Raw genomic sequence first — 19,621 nt, forward strand, 5'->3', positions numbered from 1 at the left:
GTCTTATAGAGAGCATATAGTTAAGTCATGTGTTCTTATCAATTCTGCTAATACTGGTCTTCTGGTGAAAAAATTTAATCCATTTACATTTAAGGTAATATCACATAACTTTTGAAGTGCTTTTTATTGTTTTGTACTAGTGAAATATTTAAATTCCATTGTCATTTCCCTTTGTGTATATCTTAGAGCTACTGTCCTTGTAGTTATCATAAGATTTTCATTAAATATCTGAAGTTTTATGTTCTAATTGGAATTTATGCCACCTTATATTCAGTAGCATACAAAAACTGCACATTTCCAGCTCTACCCTCAACCCTTTCAGTTGCTGTCACAAAATTATATACTTACACAGTTCTGTGCAAAAACATAAACTGATAAATCTTTTGTGTTACTAATCTTTTAAATTGTTTTAAAAAGTAGAATTCTAAATCATTATTATAATGTGGCTTTTGTAATTGTATATATATTTACGTTTAAGATTTTTATTTATAACCGGGCGTGGTGGCTCACGCCTGTAATCCCAGCACTCAGAATGCTGAGGCAGGAGGATTGTTGGAGTTTGAGACCAGCCTGGGCTTCAAAGTGAGCTCAAGGCCAGTCTGAACTGCATAACGAGACCCTGTCTCAAAAAAAGACAAAAAAAATTTTTCTTATTTATTCATATGGTTCAAATTGCTGCCTTTGCAGTTTCAGGCTTACGATTTTTTTCCTCATTTTTTGAAACCTGGTCTCACTATGTAGTTTAGACTGGATTTGCATTCACTATGTAGGCTAGGCTGGCCTCGAACTATTGCAGTCCTCTCTCCTCAGCCTTCCAAGTACTAGATGTGCAGGTATGCATCACCATGCCTGGTTCTCTCTCACTTTTGAAGAATAGTTTTGCCACATTAGGATTCTTGGTTGACAGAGTTTTCTTTTAACACTTGAAATACATTAGCTCAAAATTTCTGATAAGAAATATACTGATAATCTTCTTGAACATCTCTTTGAATACAGGTCACTTTGCACTGCTTTCACAATTCTCTGACTTTTGAAAGTTGAATTACAATGTATCTTAGCATGGATCTCTCTAAAGTCATCTTAATTTTACTTGGATTTGTTGAGCTTTTTAGTTGTTGGTATTCAAGTCTTTCATCACATCTGTGGCTTTCAACCATATTTCTTTGTATAGTGTTCATTCACAGAATACAGATTTATTCACCTTTTGGTATATGTCGCATATCGCGTAAGCTGCATTCATTTTTCTTCAGTGTTTTCCTTTTTTTCAAACTCAATAATTGGTAGTGTTCCATCTTTAAGTTTGCTCATTCTGTCTTCTGCCTGGTCAGATCTGCCTTTTAAATAATTTTTGTAGCAAATGTTTTATTTCAATGACTGTAATCTTAAGCTTTAGAATTTCTTTTTGAGTGTTTTTTTAAAGAGAAAAAAAGCAATACAGGAAAAAGAAATGGTACAAAATTTGAAAAAAAAGTAATAGCACTAGGAAATCACTAGTTGACAAATTACACATTATCATCTTAGAAATAATTGTTCAAATTACAAAAGCAAAGCATGAAAAGTATACAATCAAACAATAACAGTGCAAACCATTCTGTTTGATGATCCAACAAAAATTTAGTAGTATAATTATCTATCTTATACACTTAAACATGCATACAGTTTATATCCTTTAGAGCTCTTTTCTTCCCTTTCATTTTTACAATGTCTGCTATACTTTTGTATCTTACTACTACTTCAGGGTTTTTTTTACACTCGAGAGACAATGTGATATTTACAATTATGAGTCTTATTTATTTCACTTATGAGGATAGTCTCAAGTTAATTCCATTTACCTATAAAAGCCTCAAGATCACCCTTTTTTATATGAGTAAGATTCCATTGTATAAAAATACCACATCCTTTTCAACCAATCTGTGGTTGATGGGCATCATGGTTGTTTCCAAGATTTAACTATTACAGATTGTGCTGCTGTAAACATAGGGTGCACAGATATAGCTGTGATAGACTTTTCAGTTTTTCTGGGAAAATACCCAGGAGGGGAATAGCTGGATTGAATGGAATTTCCAATCTTAGTTTTTTGAGGAATCTCCATACTGATTTCCACAGTGGAAATCAGTGCACCAGTCTACCCTCTCACCAGCAGTGGAGAAGTGTTCCTTTTTCCCCACAGCCTCACTAACATTTGTTATCAGTTGATTTCTTGATGGCAGCCATTCTTTCCAGAGTGAGATGAAATCTCAATGCTGTTTTAATTTGCATTTCTTGAACATTTCTTCATGTATTTATTTGCCATTTGTATATCTTCCTCTGAGAAATGTGTGTTCATCTCTGATGCCCATTTTTGGAGAGGGTCTCTGAATATGGGGGCTTGATGTTTTTCAATTCTTTATGTTCTGGATATATGTGTGAGGATTGCTGGCTAATATTCTTTCCCATTCTTTGGATTTTCTTTTCACTGTGTTGGTGATTTCTTTTCAAGTGCAAAATCTTTTTAATGAGATCCCAGTTGTTGATTCTTTGAAGTATTTCCCATGCAGTTTGCATTTTGTTCATGAATTTTCTGCCTACCCCTATGTCTCCAAGATTTCTACCTACCTTGTCTTCCAGTAGATTTAGTATTTCTGTTTTAATATTTATATCTTGCCAGAGATTTAGCTGACTGGCATAAGCACCTGCCTGGCAAGCATAAGGTTGTGAGTTCAATCCTCAGTACAAAGAAAAAAAAGAATAAAAAAATAATATTTAGATCTTTGATCCATTTTAACTTCAGTTTAGTGCGTGGTGATAGACATGGATCTAGTTTCAGTTTTCAACATGTGGAAAGCCAAGTTTTCCAACCCCATTTATTAAATAGTCTATCTTTTCTCCAGTGAACAGATTTAGCCCCTTTGTCAAATATAAGGTGGCTGAGAGTCTTTGTAGTTGTGTTTGCATCTTCTAATCTATTCCATTGATCCTCAGGTGTATTTCTTTTCCAGTACCATTCTGATTTTATTGTAGCTTTGTAGTATAGTTTCAAATCAAGAATTGAGATGCCTCCTGCCTTGCCTTTGTTGCCCAGAATCGCCTTTGCTGTTCTACGTTTCTTCTGTTTCCAAATGAATTTTAGGAGTGTTTTCTGTGATCTGTCAGGTATGTTAATAGTATTTTGATTGGGATTGTGTTAAATCTGTATAATAATTTTTGGAAGTATGGCCATTCACAATGTTGGCTCTTGCTAATCAAGAGCAAAGAGTGTCCTTCTATTTTCTAATATCCTCTTCAATCTCCTTTTTTAAGACTAGTATAATTTTCAACATATAGATCTTTTACAGTCTTGGTTAGGTTGATTCCTAAGTATTTCATTTTTTAGATGCTATTGTAAAAGGTGAGATTTTGCTCTCAGTCAGTTTTTTGTTTGTGTACAGGAATGCTATTGATTTTTGAGTGTTGACCTTGTATCCTGCTACACTACTGAATTTACTCTGTTAGTCTTTTAATGGAGTTTTGGGGGGTCTTCTATGTAAAGTATCATGTCATCTTCAAATAGTGATGATTTAACTTCTTCCTTTCCTATCTTTATTCCTTTTATTTCTCTCTCTTGTCTGATAGCTCTGGCTAATGTTTCCAGAACTATATATTGAATAGGAATAGTGATAGTGGACATCCTTGTCTTTTTCCTGATTTTAGAGTGAAAGCTTTCAGTTTTTGTCCATTTAGTATGTTGACTGTTGGTTTGTCGCAGCAGATGGCTTTTATGAGACTGAGGTACGTACCGTCAATCCAAGTTCTGTAGGATTTTTATCATGAACAAGTGTTGAACTTTATCAAAAAGCTTTTTCTACATCTATTGAGATGATCATGTGGTTGTTCTTGGCTCTGTTATGTGGTGATTTGCATATGTTAAACCATCCCTACATTCACTTTCTTGTATTCTAGCATACCAGAATACAATAAATGAAATCATTTTTTTAAGAAAACATTATTCCTTTCAAAAAACAATTTTTAAAGGGTCAGACTTGGATATTTACTGTACTCAATGCACCTTATAGACCAGAGCTAAGGAATACATGAATTTGTGCATGCATGCATATACACACAAAAATTTATATAAATTTAAAAATGAGTGTTATCTTCCGATACAGATAAAAAAAACTGAGCCTCAATAATAATGAAGTCAATATCTCAGCAACATAAAGGAAAAGAGGCAGAGGTTCGGTAAGATCACAAAGTCCATGTTCTTATCCAAATGATCTTTTGTCACTTGTGAAAACCTGGTAACATAACTTTTCAGAGTGATATTTTGTGTGTGAGATTTGTAAAGGTGCTACAGTAGCTCATAAGTTAGCAGTATTCTAGTATTAGTCTGCGTCATGCCATAGGTTTATTTTATTTCAGAACAGTTAGGAAGGAAATGAATATGTATTTCCAGTTCAAGTTCCTCAAAGCTTGATCATCAAAAGAATTTGGGAAGAACTCTGATGTTGTAGTCAGGGTTTATAAAAGAAAACATGTGATGCAGGACACATAATTTATAGAGTCACGTGCAAAAGAATCCAGGAAATCTCTCCACACACTAGAGACCCAAAAAATCCAACTGAGGGTCCACATCCCATGGCAATGTACTGCATGAGTCCAACTAAAGATCTACAGCCTGTGGCAATGTTTCATGCAAGTCTGTATCAAGGATCTGTGCCAACAGGCTGAGGGATCTGCATCTGGAGCCAGGAAGTGACACTCAAGGACCAGAGCTCTTCCAAAGAGAACTGCAGCCATCGTCAGTGACAGCAAGGACCTGTGCTTCTCTGATGAGATCAGCTGAGTTCATATCAGGAAAGCCAGTGTGATAAGCTTCTCCAGCAGAATCAATAACATACCATCTTTCCTTCCAGTTCTCCTTTTATGCCATTGACAACAATGCTCTGCACCCAGCCCTGTGCTGATTCAGTGGGGTGTTACAAGTTAACCATTAGTTAATCTACCACAGTCCAGCCCTACTCAACTTGATAACCAGACAGATTTCCTTAAACCATGGTTTCAAGTGGCAAATTTGTGAAAAGTTAACATATCTTGGTCTATTCAGATCTATATTAATACAACAAATACATATAAACAATTCTGATTACACTCATTTCTGTACCAAAAGCAAAATATTCAAAGCATGCTCAGAATTCAAAATTAAAACCAGAATACTTTGACTAAATAACCTAATTGACAAACATGTATCCAAAAACATTAAAATCATATTAAGAGATGGGCCAGGGATTTAGCTCAGCAGCATAAGCGCCTGCCTGGCAAGTGCGAGGTCGCGAGTTCAATCCCCAGTACAAAAAAAAAAAAAAAAAAAAGATCTTATTAAGAGAGATATTTCAGTCACAATCATTTTTCCCATTAACTTTCAACAACTGGGCATTGCAACACTAGGAAATGCCCCAAGGGACTGGCTGAAATTCAAATATGCTCTTTCCTATTGATGAAGGGCCTCAGGTCATTTTTCCATTGTCCTGTTCCTTCTCATCAACCACTTTCTCCTCTATTTCATCCTTGCAATCCACAACTCCACTGGAGCCTTCCTTCTGACCAAATGCTTCAAATCACCTTGTCGTGCTTTCACTCTTAATTTCAAACATAGATCAGGCCCAGAGCCTTCATTAATAATCATGCCACTGTCCCAACAGTAGACTGCATTGAAATTTTTCTACCACCCAGGGAGTATATCTAGTAGACACAAGCAAAATGCAGACCAGCTTCCTGCCAAAGCATAATATATACCACCTGGGATCCAGCAGCCAATGCAGTCCCTTCACCAGAGAAGCCTCCTGAGTCTCATCTTAGCCAGCAGCATTTCTTTTTTTTTTTTAATTTTTAATTTTATTTAAGGAGAAAAAGAAAAAAACAGAGAAAGGTTACAAGTAATACAGAATTTCAAAAAAATTAACAGTAAGAAATCACTAGTTAATAGATTACATATTGTCATCTTAGAAATAGTTGTTCAAGTTACAAAATTAAAGCATATAAAGTGGACATTCAAACAGTGAGACTGCAAACAGTTCTGTTCAGTGATCCAACAAAAACTCAGTAATATTGTTATCTATCTTACACCCTTAAATATACATGCAATTATATCCTTTAGAGCACGTTCTTTTCCTCTCTTTTTTACAATGACAATTACACATTTTGGATTTTATTACTCCCACAGTTCTTATTACTTTTTTGAAGAGAATAAAACCAAATGTGACATAACAAAACAGAGTCAGTCAAATCAAAAGGATGGACATAGTACATAATGTAAAAACAGAATACAAGGTGATCAACAATGGTTATCATAATGCCTCTTGCTATCTTAAAAAGAATTGCCTATATCCTCAGTTATAATGAAATTGAACAAAACAGTAAAGAATAAAACCAAAACATTGGAGACATTACAGGACTTCAAAAGAAGATAATAGTCAAACCAGAATGGGCGTCATAGTGAATCTTATTATCTTCACAGTTGTTGCCTATATTCTCAAACTTGCTACTGTCAAGCAAAACAGAATAGAGTATAATCAGTCAAAACAAGATGGTGAGAGCAATACAGGTTTCAAATCAAGTTAATAGGAAATCAAAGTGGGTTACTGTAATATATCCTGCTATTTTTTATTTATTTTTTCCCTTAATTAAAAAGATAATAAAAAAATAAATAATGAAAAAAGGAGGTTGAGGTAAAAGAGGACATAACAACAAAACATCACAGGTCAGAACATAACCATTTAAGCAAAGTGTTTCACCACAAGATATCCTGACATAAAAGTAGTTACCATAGTATCTGTTTCCTTGAAATCTTTGAGTATAACTTCGTATACTGTAGCATCAAACATATCAAGACAATGTAAAACCATTCAAGAGAATGACAGTATTACAGGGTATTACAGTAGAACCAACTAACAGAAAATGAACAATGGTTTCTGTATTATCTCCTTGTCTATAAAAGTTTTTGTTTATATTATCACATATAATAAAATCCAATAATGGGGCTGGGGATTTAGCTCAGCGGCATAAGCGCCTGCTTTGCAAGCAGGCAGTCATGAGTTCGATCCCTGGTACCGATAAAAACAAAAAAAGACAAAAAAAATCATAAAATCCAGTAAGATATAACATGTTAAGACTGATGGAGACAGAAGAACAAAAGCTTGATGGGACTTCAAAACAAGATGATATTAAATCAGCACTAGCTATTATGATGTCTTGTTTTCTCCAAAATAGCTGTTCATACCATCCAACCTTCTCTGCATCATTTCTGTTGAGCTCTTTTTCTGTCAATAGTTGTCAGTTTGTCTTCTTCATTTCGCTTTCTGCTCCATTCATTGTGGCCTCTCTGCCACTGTTTCTGGAATCTTGGTATTTTTCTCTTTTTGAATGTCCTGCAGTATTCTCTGTAGAGTTGAATTGGTGGTCCAAAATTCTTCTAGTTCCTCTTTATCCTGGAAGCACCTTGTTTCTCCACTAATTTCTAGGGACAGTTGTTCGGGATATACCAATCTTGGCTGGAGGCTATTGTCTTTCTTTCTTTTTTTTTTTTTTTTACTACTCTTATAATCTTGGATCTCATGGTTATTGTCTTTCAAAGCTTGAATTATTTCACCCCCTGCTCTTTGTGTTTGTTTGCTTTTTTTTTTTTTTAACTTTTTAAAATTTTTATCGGTACCAGGGATCAAATTAACGACCGACTGCTTGCAAGGCAGGTGCTTATGCACTGAGCTAAATCCCAGCCCTTCCCCTGCTCTTTGTGATTTGATGGCTTGTGCCGAGAAGTCTGCTGTAATTCTGTTGGGTGTTCCCTTGTAAGTGATCTATTTCTTGTCTCTGACAGCTTTTAATATTCTGTTATTATATATATATATGTATATATATATATACATATATATATATAATATATTTTGATTATTATATTCCTGGGTGTAGTTCTGTTTGGGTTGTAGGTAGTGGGGTCCTGTCTGCCTCATAGATCTGAGTATGTTTACCTTTTCCTATATTAAGGAATTTCTCCTTGATTATTTCTGTGAATAGCCTTTGCAGTTCATTTGTTTGTATCCCTGCTTCTTCCTTTATGTTCTTAATTCTTAAGTTATAGATCTCTTATGGTCTTCTAGTCTTTGTATTGTTACTGTTTGTTTCCTTGGTATTTTTAAGAAGTTTTTCCTTTCATGCTCCCACATTACAAATCTGTACTCCAGTTCAGATAATCTATCCTTAGTTTCTTTCAAGCTTTTATGCCAGCTTTCAATAGAATTTTTAGTTTCCTGGTAATCTCTTTGAACCTGCTTCATGTATTCTACATTTTCTCTATTTTCTCCATCAAACAGTTCTCTCCTTTTTTCCTGTTCTTCCATTCCTGTCCTCATTCTCCTTTGCATTTACCTTTCGTGGATCAGGGTTCTCAGGATTGGGGACTGAAGACCCTTTCTTGTTGCTCTCTCTTCCCATACTTTTTGTTCCTTCCATACAAGCGTATATAGGAGTCTCAGTTTCTTTGTTGGTTACAGTTTGAATCATGCCGGCTAGGTGTTCCCACCCCCTGCAGTTTACTAGGGAGACACAGACCGGGGCAGCCTATGCTGGGCCCGCCCCTCCAGGTCAGTCAACCTGCTGAAGGCTTCACCGCATTAGGGTGTACTGCCAGGCGCTGGGACCTGGTTTGGGCTAGCCTACTGGGTCTTAGTCCACGGCATCACCCAGGTCAAGTGCTCCCCACCTTTCCTGCTTGAGAGGGGAATATGTGACAGAAGTCACTGCAGCATCCTGTTCTGCTAGTCTGTCCGGTCACAGAATGTCCTCTGTTGGAGCCTCCTAGTAAATGGAAGGGTCCCCATTCCTCTCACTCACCGCAGATCGATACAGGGCTCCCCAGCAACTCTGCTCTCAATTGAGTTCGCCAATTCCCGCTGTCAGAGCTTTCACATCTCTATCCCTGCTCTGCCGATTCACATGCAGCAGCAGCGGCAGGAAATTCTAGCCGTGATTAACAGAGGCGCGGGTTCCAGCTTTGGCACTGAGACTTTAGCTGTTCCAGTCATAGCTCCAGGATTGCATTTCCTGTTGGATTTTCTCAGCTTAGTTCATTCCTGGGTTGGCAGGGTATATCTCCCCACACCGCACCATTCCTGGAATCTGAGCTGGCTATCTCAGAGAGCCTCTGTAGCTGCTGTTATCTATCCGCCATGTTCTCCCGGAAGTCTAACCAGCAGTATTTCTATCAATATTCTGATTTCCCAGTCTCTGACCTGAGTCTTCCATATAGTTTACAGCGTACAGGGGCTGCCTGTTCAGCCAGTCTTTCAAAGTCTTTGCAAATTAATTCTTAAAGCTCTTAAGCAGCATGGCCAAGCAGTGTCACAACAGGGACCCCAATTCTTGGTACCAGATTTGCCATGGTTTACAAGGGAAAAGATTTAATACAGAACACATAATTTATAGGATTTTAAATAATACAGAACACATAATGTATAGGATTTTGGGGATATTTACCCAAAGAAGCAAATGCACAAGAGTATGGGAGATCTGTCCACACAGTAGAGAAAAGTCCAGCTGAAGACCTAGAGCTGAGGCCATATCCTCCAGGAGTCCAATTGAAGGTCTAGATCCTACGACAGTGTCTCACATCTCCTCTAGGAAGGCCCAGAGGTCAGTGGTAGAAGCTAAAATGGCTGTGCCTGCGAGATGAAGGATCTGCACCAGCAGGCTGAGGCAGCTAGGAAGTGATGCTGAAGGTAATAACCAGAGCTCCCCCAAAGGAAACCACAGCCACCCTCAGCAACAGCAAGCACCCGAGCTCTCTGACAGTGACAGCAGCCAAGTTCCTATTAGGCCAGCTAGAGTGAGAAACTTCTCCAGGAGAATCAGCAGCACTCATCTTCCCTCCAGTTCTTTGATGCTGTTGCCAACAATCCACAGGAGGGCCTTCCACACTCAGCAACACACTAATTCAGTTTAGGTGGGTGTTACAAGCTGATCATTAGTTACACCTGGTACTTTTGTATGTTCCAGTGTAATCTTTTAGATTTAACTGTTATTCTTACAAAAATGATAACAGTTGCTGAGAAATAAGCAGTAAGTGTCCTTTAACCTTCGTAAAATTCATGAGTTCATAGTTATCCTTTGTTAAAAAAAAAAAAAAAACTCTTTGGCAACCATCACACTCAACTCTTTGAAATTTAAGAAGCCAGATATGGTGGTACATGCCTGTAATCTCAGCACCTGGAGACTGAGGCAAGAAGACTGCCGTGAGTCAGTGCCTGCCTGGGTTCTATAGTGCATTCAGGGTCAGCCTGAATTGCAAAGTGAGACTTTGTCTCACAAAACCATTTCTTTTTAAAAAAGAGATATGATGAAGTTAAAATGATAAAATCTTGTTAAGTGTTAAATCTGAGTGATGAGCAAATGAGAGCTTATTTAACTCTTCTACTTTTTTTTTTTTTATAAAACATTTTTAAAGTCACATTGGTGTTTAGGGATGACAAAAGTGAGAAAAAATATTTAATATCTTTTTGTCTTTTTTTTTTTACAACATTGATTATGTTTCATAATGTTACAAAGGTCACCATTATGAGAATTAACCTACAAAGTTACAAATTATGTCCTTTTGACAGATCTTTCCTTAGACCACTCTGACCTAGTTGCTGAGTTATTGAAGGAGCTGTCTAATCATAATGAACGTGTAGAAGAACGAAAAATTGCTCTCTATGAACTCATGAAACTAACACAGGAAGAATCATTCAGTGTTTGGGATGAGCACTTCAAAACAATTCTGCTTTTATTGCTTGAAACCCTGGGAGATAAAGAGGTAAATGGCAAAATATGTATTTAAAAAAGAACCTGTCCTGTCTGGTTTTTTTAGATTACCTATTAACCTGATACCACACATATTCACAATTTGGAAAGGGTCTTTTCTGCTGTGTTCTGTGCATGAATTTTCACTAAAGTACTTTTTCTTCTAAATCAAGTAGTCAACAATTTTGAGCAGTTGACTATAGTAAAAACTGAAAGGTTGCAGGCTACAGTGTCATGGGAAAAGTACAGGTTACTTTTTACATATTTAAATGTTCAAAAGTAAAATTTCTTTTATAGTCAGAATGTAGCTGTTTCTTGGTTTCTTAGAAATTTTAAAACTGCAATAAGTTTTCACTAGAGATGTTAAAGTTATAGTATGCTACATATTTTATGTAGTTCTCTACAGTTTCTCTCCAATATTGAAATATTTAAGTTACAGAAATTGAAGTATTAAACTTTATTTACAACCTAAAATATTACGTGTTTCTTCTTAGCCTACAATCAGGGCTTTGGCATTAAAGGTTTTAAAGGAAATCCTAAGGCATCAGCCAGCGAGATTTAAAAACTATGCAGAACTTACAGTCATGAAAACATTGGAAGCACATAAAGATCCTCACAAGGAGGTGAGTAACCTACATTTGAGTTGCTGCTTTGTTCTTAGGTTACTGCCTGAACCATGTAAGCATGGCATTAAAAGTACTTCTGCCAGTCATTTCCTATATAAGTATTTACCTTGCTGGAAGTAGTGGCACACACCCATAATCCTAGCACTTGGGAGAGTGAAGCAGGATTGCTGCAAGTTCAAGGCCAGCCTGAACTGCATGCAGTTTTTATTTAGGAGTTTATCAAGTATTCTTACAGCTCAACAATGAAAAAAGAAGAGGAAAGAAACCTAATTTTTTAAGTGGGCTAGCATTCTGAATAGATTATTTTTCAAGGATGCACAAATGGCAATAAGCACATGGAAAGGTGCTCACAGTCATTAGTTATTAAGAAAATGCAATTAAAACTACAACGCAATTACCACTTATTAACCATTAGGAAAAAGAAAGTAAATGTAGGATAGTTTAATTTTTGAGAAGATTTGACTGAATCTTGGAAAAGAATCAATCATAACTTTTAAATCTATCTGGAATGTAGTTTTATAGTGCATCGATAACAGCTCACTAAATGTTTAAGAAACACTAGTAGATTAATCACTTTCTGACCCTTTAATCAGGCCTATCGCATTACTATTTTATATTCCTTTTTTTTTTTTCTTTTTTCTTTTTTATCGGTACCGGGGATCGAACTCACGACTGTCTGCTTGCAAGGCAGGCGCTTATGCCACTATTTGATATTCTTAAAGTTATTTTGTTTCATATTGACACAATTTTATTTCATATTCACACAAGCACTCCTGGAGTTGAGGGGATTAATAATACAGAACCTTGCTGTTGGTAATGCGGGAAACTTCATTCACATTGTAGTCTGGATAAATGGAATCTGCACCCCAGCATGACTAGACATGGTTTGATTTAAACATTACTTTTGCCTGACATGATGGTATAAACTTATAGTCCCAACTACTCAAGAGGCTGAAGCTGGATCATGTGAGAAGTCATGAAGTTTATACTTCCAAAACATAAATTGGGATTTTTAAATTACTGCCTGGCCTCGTTTCCTGTTTGTTTTAGGTGGTGAGATCTGCTGAAGAAGCTGCCTCAGTGTTGGCCACCTCAATTAGTCCAGAGCAGTGCATTAAAGTGCTCTGTCCTATCATCCAAACCGCAGATTACCCAATTAATCTGGCTGCAATCAAAATGCAAACAAAAGTGATAGAGAGAGTGTCCAAGGACACACTTAACCTGCTTTTGCCAGAGATTATGCCAGGCCTAATACAGGTAAGGAGCAATGTTTGGAGGAATAAGCTATAATACATGTGACAGTGTTATTTTAGGTCCTATGCAAGCAACACTAGCGATACAATTTTATTTCATATTCACACAAGTACTCCTTGTCTTCTTGTCTTTCAGAACAAAGACAAAATGAGGTGTAGGTGTAGTTAGGTGGGTGTGGGGTAAAATTTACATAGCATAAAATTTAGCACTTAACCATTTTTAAGTACACAGTTTACAGTACACTTAAAATTTTGTGTAAACATCATTATTATCCAAATCCAGAACTTTTTCATCATCCCAAGCCAAAACTATACATATTAAACACTGCCATCCATTTCTCCTTCCCTCTCAACCACTAGGAATCTCTATTCTACTTTGTCTCTAAAATTTATCTGTTGTGCTCACTTTGACAGCACATACACTAATATTCTAAAATTTACTTATTGTAAATGTCTTGTGTGAAATCATAAATATTTATCATTTTCTCATCTGCTTATTTCATTGAACATATTTTCAGAATTTTTTCATGTTATAACATATGTCTTAAGTTTCATTCTTTTCCTTTTTATGACTGAATAATTGGCCAGTTATGTATGTACTATAATTTGTTTATCCATTTGTCTATTTTTGTTGTTGTTGTTTTTTGTTTGTTTGTTTGTTTCTGGTTTTTGGTGCTGGAAATCAAACTCAAGACCTTGCACTTGCCACTGAGTTATATCCCTGGCTCTTAATTTATCTGTTAATGAATATTTGGGATGTGTCTTGGTTACTTTTATCTTGTTGAGACAAAATACCTGACACCCAAAATGAAGCATGGAAAGATTTATCTCACAGTTTTTGGAGGTTTCAGTCCATACTCAGCTGGCCCCAAGGCAGGATGACATGGCTGAGGAGCAGCTGTCATGGCAGCTGCAAGCAACAAGAGCAAAAAGCAAAAGGGGGAAAAGCAAGCCTATTTCCCTCCCTTATATCATATGCCAGCTCCACCCCTGGGTGAGAGCAGCACTCACACTGCCAGTCCCAGTGCTGGACCACAAACTAATCACAAACACTAGACTCAGCCACCTCCATGGTGTCATGAAGCTTGGAGAACCACCCGGACACAAACCATAACATCCAGCCAGGCCCCCAAAGATTCATGCATATCCTTTATGTAAAAAGCATTTAGTCCATCTCCCAGTGTTGCTCTTGATTTGCAACATAAATCTGGCTGAAAGCCCCCAACAGTAGCCATGCCTCCACCTCAACATTGATTGCCTTGAAATTTCTTCTGCCAGATTAATCAGTCTGTTGCCCTTAATCTTAGCCTCGGGCAGTCTCTGGACACAAGCAAAATGCAGACAAACTTCCTGCCAAGCCATAACATACATCATGTGGTATCTTAACGACCAATGAAGTCCTTCCCAGCAGATACCTCTCAATCCCTGGTCTTTACCAGTGGGCTCTCAGCCCTCCGGTCTTCTGAGCTCTGACCAGAATTTCCCATACGGAACAGCCTAAGCTGTTCCAATGCCTCTTTTTCAGGTGGGGTCTCCAAATCTTTCCAAACTCTTCCCACAAGCCATTTCCAAAGGCTTGTCAACCATATGGTCAGGTATAGTCACAACAATGACCCCACTCCTTTGGTACCAAATTATGTCTTGGTTACTTTTCTCAATGTTGAAACAATACCAGACACCCAAAATGAAGCAAGGAAAGGTTTATTTGTCTTACAGTTTTTGGAGGTTTCAGTCCATACTCAGTTGGCCCAAGGCAAGATGGCATGGCTGAGGGGCAGCTGTTTGTGGTGGCCGCAAGCGACAAGAGCATAAGGGTAAAACAGGGAAAAGTGAGTCTACTTCCCGCCCTTATATTGTATGCTGGCTCCACCCCTAGGTGGGTGTAACACTCACACCATCAATCCCAGTGCTAGACCATGAACCAAATCACTAACACTAGACTCAGCCGCCTCCACAACTGCATGAGGCTTGGAGGGACACCTAGATACAAACCATCATAACAGGATGTTTCTTGTTTTTTTATTAACATAAATATTCAGTGAACCTCTTTATGATACAGTATCTTATACTTAGATGTACACATGTAGAAATAAAATATCTATGTTGCTGAATTGTCTCCAAAATGGTTATACAAAGTTAAAGTCACATAGATAATGTATTTTTGTCTGTACACACAAAACATGAATATAAACATTTTAGAAACTATGAGATATTTTGTAATGTGCTTTACCTTGACTATGTAATATGAACATTTTCCATCCAATGAATAATATTCTATAATGTAATTTTAATGACTAAGTGTAGTCAATATATTAAGACCCTTCCAAGTGGAGATTAATCACTCATATCTTCGTATATCGGTATATTACATTTTTACTCTCTCGTAAATGTACTACTCACTGAATTATGAGGTCGTAAGACAAGGGCCAATTTTTTATCTATATTTTGATACTAAAAACAGGATATATAGTATGTATGTATCATCCATATTATGAATACTGAATGAATGTCTGCTGGATAAAACACTTCAAAATGTGGATACCAGCAAAGGCCTTGTGTGGCTGTAAGTCACAATCATTATGAATTTCTTATTTCCTCTGATTAGCTTGGTGCAAATTCTTAGTATACATAATTGTTGGGAGCCTATCAGAAAGGTACAAAAACACTAACGAATTTAAATCTTAGCATTGTTTTTTCTACAAACTATTAAAATTAAGATATATAGATATAAGGGTCAGAACTAGGAGAGTCAAGAGACAATGGCATGTTTGAGGAAAAATTACAGATGAAGGCAAAAGTACTCAAGATGGTTCAGATCAAGCTGAGGTGACCAGAATCCTCAGCTCTTAGAAATACTTTTTGGAAGTTCCCTTCCAGGAGGAGCTTCTCTTTTAGGAGGAGAAGCTTCATAGAATAGAGTCTAAACTGAGCATCACAGCAGCACTGTGACAGAGAGAACTGCACAGAAAGGCTTTAATTTCTGAACTATCAGGCAACAAGAAAAGGGAATAGATGTAGTGTAGTGATAGAGCTACATAGAAGGCTTCATTTAAAAAGCATAATGCAGAAAAGCCCATTTCATTTATACATGAGTGACAGAAAATCATTAGGGTTAGGGATCTCTCCTTCAAAATACAGGAAAAAGATAATGGTTTGTAATGTATCTATAACAAAAGCATACTATTTTAAAACACAGAGCTCTAAAATGTAAGAAACTATAAAAGCTCTTAAAAATACAAATTAATTTTAAAAGTTCATAAAAGGAGTAATTAGATAAGGATTTCAAAACGGCAAGTAAAGCTCAATAGAGAATTTTTTATTGGAAAATAACCTAAATACGAAAGAATAACCTAATACAATAACCTAAATACAAAAGAAATCTTGAGCTACATTCAATATATTTGTAGTTAGGGAAAATATTGGTATGTTTATTTTGGAATAGGGGTAAACTGAGGTACTGATATGTTGCTGCATGTGGTAGCACTTGGGAGCCTGAGGCAAGAGGGTCCCCCTGAGGGCTACATAGTGAGCTCAAGGCCAGCCTGAACTACTTAGTCTTAAATAATCAAACAAAAAACTACTTATGTATGTAAAACAAACGATGTGTCACAATGATCTTTGAATTGAATATATCAAAATGAAATTAATCTCTTTAAAAATGTTTCTTAGACCTATCTGTTGAATTAGTATCAACCCATATTGTAGTCTCCAAATACCATTTTCCACTCAAAAGAATTACATATATTTGGAAAAATGACTGGTTTCAGTTTTGAGCAAGAAATACACAAAATGAATCTTGGAAATCTTATATCTAAAAGCAAGGAAACTTTTTGAGATTTAAAAATAATAGTGCTATAATGGATTAAAATATAATAAATTTTGAAATGGAATTCATGCATTTATACTGATATATTTTAAATTGGTCACCTTTGAGAGTCCCTTATGTTCTAACTCGTTAGGAAATTAATAAAATGAAAGAAAGCATATAGCTTATCCTACTTCAGGATAGCCAATTGTTTGGTGAGATAAAGCACTTTCAGAAGAATTCTAGGGGAGCTGGGAAAATGGCAAATCAATAAGCAGCAAAGTAAAAAGCGTCTCAGAGAAACAGCTCAGATGCTGGAATATAGCACTGTAGAGAAGACCAGATGGAAGGAGATGGATCCTCTCAACCCAGGAAGAAACTAAAGTGCAAAAAAAAAGGAAGGAAGAAAGAAAAGAAAAGAAAAACTTGGATAGAAAGCAGTAGCCATGGGGGCTGGGGATTTAGCTCAGCGGCATAAGCACCTGCCTTGCAAGCAGGCAGTTGTGAGTTCGATCCCTGGTACCGAAAAAAGGAAAAAGACGAAAAAAAAAAGAGTAGCCAGATACTCTCTCACCAGAGCTGGTTCCACTGTGTGCAAAAAGCCAATGGAATCCAAAGACACATAGTCACAGTGAAGTTAGGGGTTGGCAAGCCCGAAGGCCTTGGCGGGAGGACACGGTCATGGAGGGGAGCAGCAGACCAGAGAATTGCAGCAGCTCAAGGTGAGTGTGGGGGACTCAGTCCTCCCACAGGAGTGGACAATTGGCCAGGCACCATTTTGGAGTAAGGCACAATAAGCCTTCAGCTAGCTTCATTCAGCCACTCCTAGTGTAGAACAGATTGGTGAGAATTGCTTGGACTGAGAGCCACCCCTGTGCACAGTCCAATAGCCAAGGCTGAGGTTCCCAAAAGCTATCCCTAACTGGCCCAGACCATGCGGCACATGCTAACATGATGAAGATCCCAGTGGTTGACCAGCTCAGAAGGGAGGGGCCAGCCTGCCCTGCCCCAGCTTATACTCCAGTGGTCACCAGCAGATTGGGGAGGGCAGCAATCCCTAGCCAGCACACTTCAGAGTAATTATAACCAATATAGTGCCAGGGACCCCAACTACCCACTTGTCTGGAAGAAACCAGAAACCTGATAAGAGGAAGAAACAAAAAGCATTTTCCAGCCTCCAACCCCAGCAGTACTGGCCAAGGAGAGGTAAGAGATTGGAGGCTGCACAGCTGCAGTTTCTGAAGAAATGTCACCTACATAAAGAAATATCTTCGTGAAATTATAAAAGAATGTAAAACAAATACTAATATAAGAAAAGGAAGTTATAAGGAAAATAAAAGAACTGCTAAGCACCTCTCAAGACACAGATGGAAGAATAGAGGAGCATAGAATAAGGAGAGAAACCTTCGATGAAGAATATTAAAAAAAAATTAGAATACATGAAACAGATTCAAAGAGATTACCAGAGAAATAAAAACTTCATTGAAAGCTGGCGAAACTGCTTGAAAGAAACTAGATAGACTGTCAAACCTTGAATACAGGTTTGCAACATGTGATCATGAAAGGAAAGATCTCTTAAAAATAACAAGGAGGGGGCTGGAGATTTAGCTTAGTGGCATAAGCGCCTGCCTTGCAAGCAGGCAGTCCTGAGTTCGATTCCCGGTACCAATAAAAAGGAAAAAGACAAAAAAAAAAAAGTAACAAGGAACCAGGAAGTAACAATACAAAGGCTATAAGACGAGTTCAAAACGAAGTATTTAATGAAATAAAGCAAGAAATAAGTAGAACAGTTAGAGAAATGCTAAGCACCGCCCAAGAAAAAACAGATGGTGGAATGGAAGAACAGAAAAAAAGGGGAGAATTGTTTGATGGAGAAAACAGAGAAAACATAGAATACGTGAAGCAGGTTCACAGAGATTACCAGGAAACTAAAAACTCTATTGAAAGCTGGCACAAACAGCAATAATACAAAGACTAGAAGATGACAAGAGGATCTATAACTTAAGAACATAAAAGAAGAAGTAGGGTCTCAAACAAATGAACTACAAAAGCTATTCACAGAAATAATCTAGGAGAATTTCCCTAATTTAGCAAAAGGTAAAGATACTCAGATGTATGAGGCATACAGGATCCCAGCCACCTACAACCCAAACAGAGCTACACCCAGGCTTATAATAATCAAAATTCCAGAAATCCAATATAAGAATAGAATATTAAAAGCCATCAGAGACAAGAAACAGATCACTTACAAGGGAACACCCATCAGAACTACAGCAGACTTCTCGGCACAAACCATCAAATCACGAAGAACATGGGGGGAAATAATTCAAGCTTTGAAAGACAATAACCTCCAGCCAAGATTGATATATCCTGCACAACTGTCCCTAGAAATTGATGGAAAAACAAGGTGCTTCCAGGATAAAGAGTAACTAGGGGAATTTGCAAGCACCAATTCAACTCTACAGAGATTACTGCAGGATATTCTAAAAATGAAAAATACCAAGATTCCAGAAACAGTGGCAGAGAGGCCACAATGAATGGAGCAGAAAGCGAAATGAAGAAGACAAACTGACAACTAATGACAGAAAAAAAGCTCAGCAGAAATGAAGCAGAGAAGGTTAGATGGTAGGAACAGCCATTTTGGAGAAGACAAGACATCATAATAGCTAGTGCTGATTTAATATCCTCTTGTTTTGAAGTCCCATCAAGCTTTTGTTGTTCTGTCTCCATTGGTTTTAACGTGTTGTATCTTATTGGATTTTATTATATGTAATAATATAAACAAAAACTTTTATAGACAAGGAGATTATACAGAAACCATTGTTCATTTTCTGTTAGTTGATTCTAAATACCATTCTCTTGAATGGTTTTACATTGTCTTGATATGTTTGATGCTACAGTATACGAAGTTATATACAAAGATTTTAAGGGAAGAGACACTATGGTAACTACTATTATGTCAAGATTATCTTGTGGTGAAACACTATTTTGCTTAAATGGCTATGTTTTGACCTGCACTATTTTGTTGTTATGCCCTCTTTTTTATCTCAATCTCCTTTTTATTTTCTACTTTTTCATTTTTATCCTTTTAATCAAGGGAAAAATAAAATAGCAGGATATATTCTAGTAACCCACTTTGATTTCCTATT

At 36.9% G+C, this 19,621-nt stretch overlaps 1 protein-coding gene across 50 annotated transcripts in view; it reads left to right on the forward strand.

Annotated features, from left to right (window-relative positions):
- The window catches only part of Clasp2 (cytoplasmic linker associated protein 2), a 223,748-nt gene that overhangs the window by 193,907 nt on the left and 10,220 nt on the right, over positions 1–19,621 (forward strand). For all 50 annotated transcript variants that reach the window (XM_063260375.1, XM_063260377.1, XM_063260379.1 and 47 more), the window contains 3 exons: positions 10,608–10,801; positions 11,283–11,411; positions 12,465–12,671. In XM_063260375.1, the coding sequence (XP_063116445.1) occupies positions 10,608–10,801; positions 11,283–11,411; positions 12,465–12,671 (530 nt within the window). The remainder of the gene's footprint in view (positions 1–10,607; positions 10,802–11,282; positions 11,412–12,464; positions 12,672–19,621) is intronic.

The sequence above is a fragment of the Cavia porcellus genome, unplaced genomic scaffold, assembly GCF_034190915.1.
Source record: "Cavia porcellus strain 051 isolate PalLab524CR breed Dunkin Hartley unplaced genomic scaffold, mCavPor4.1 scaffold_13, whole genome shotgun sequence".
In the NCBI taxonomy this organism is placed as follows: Eukaryota; Metazoa; Chordata; class Mammalia; order Rodentia; family Caviidae; genus Cavia; species Cavia porcellus.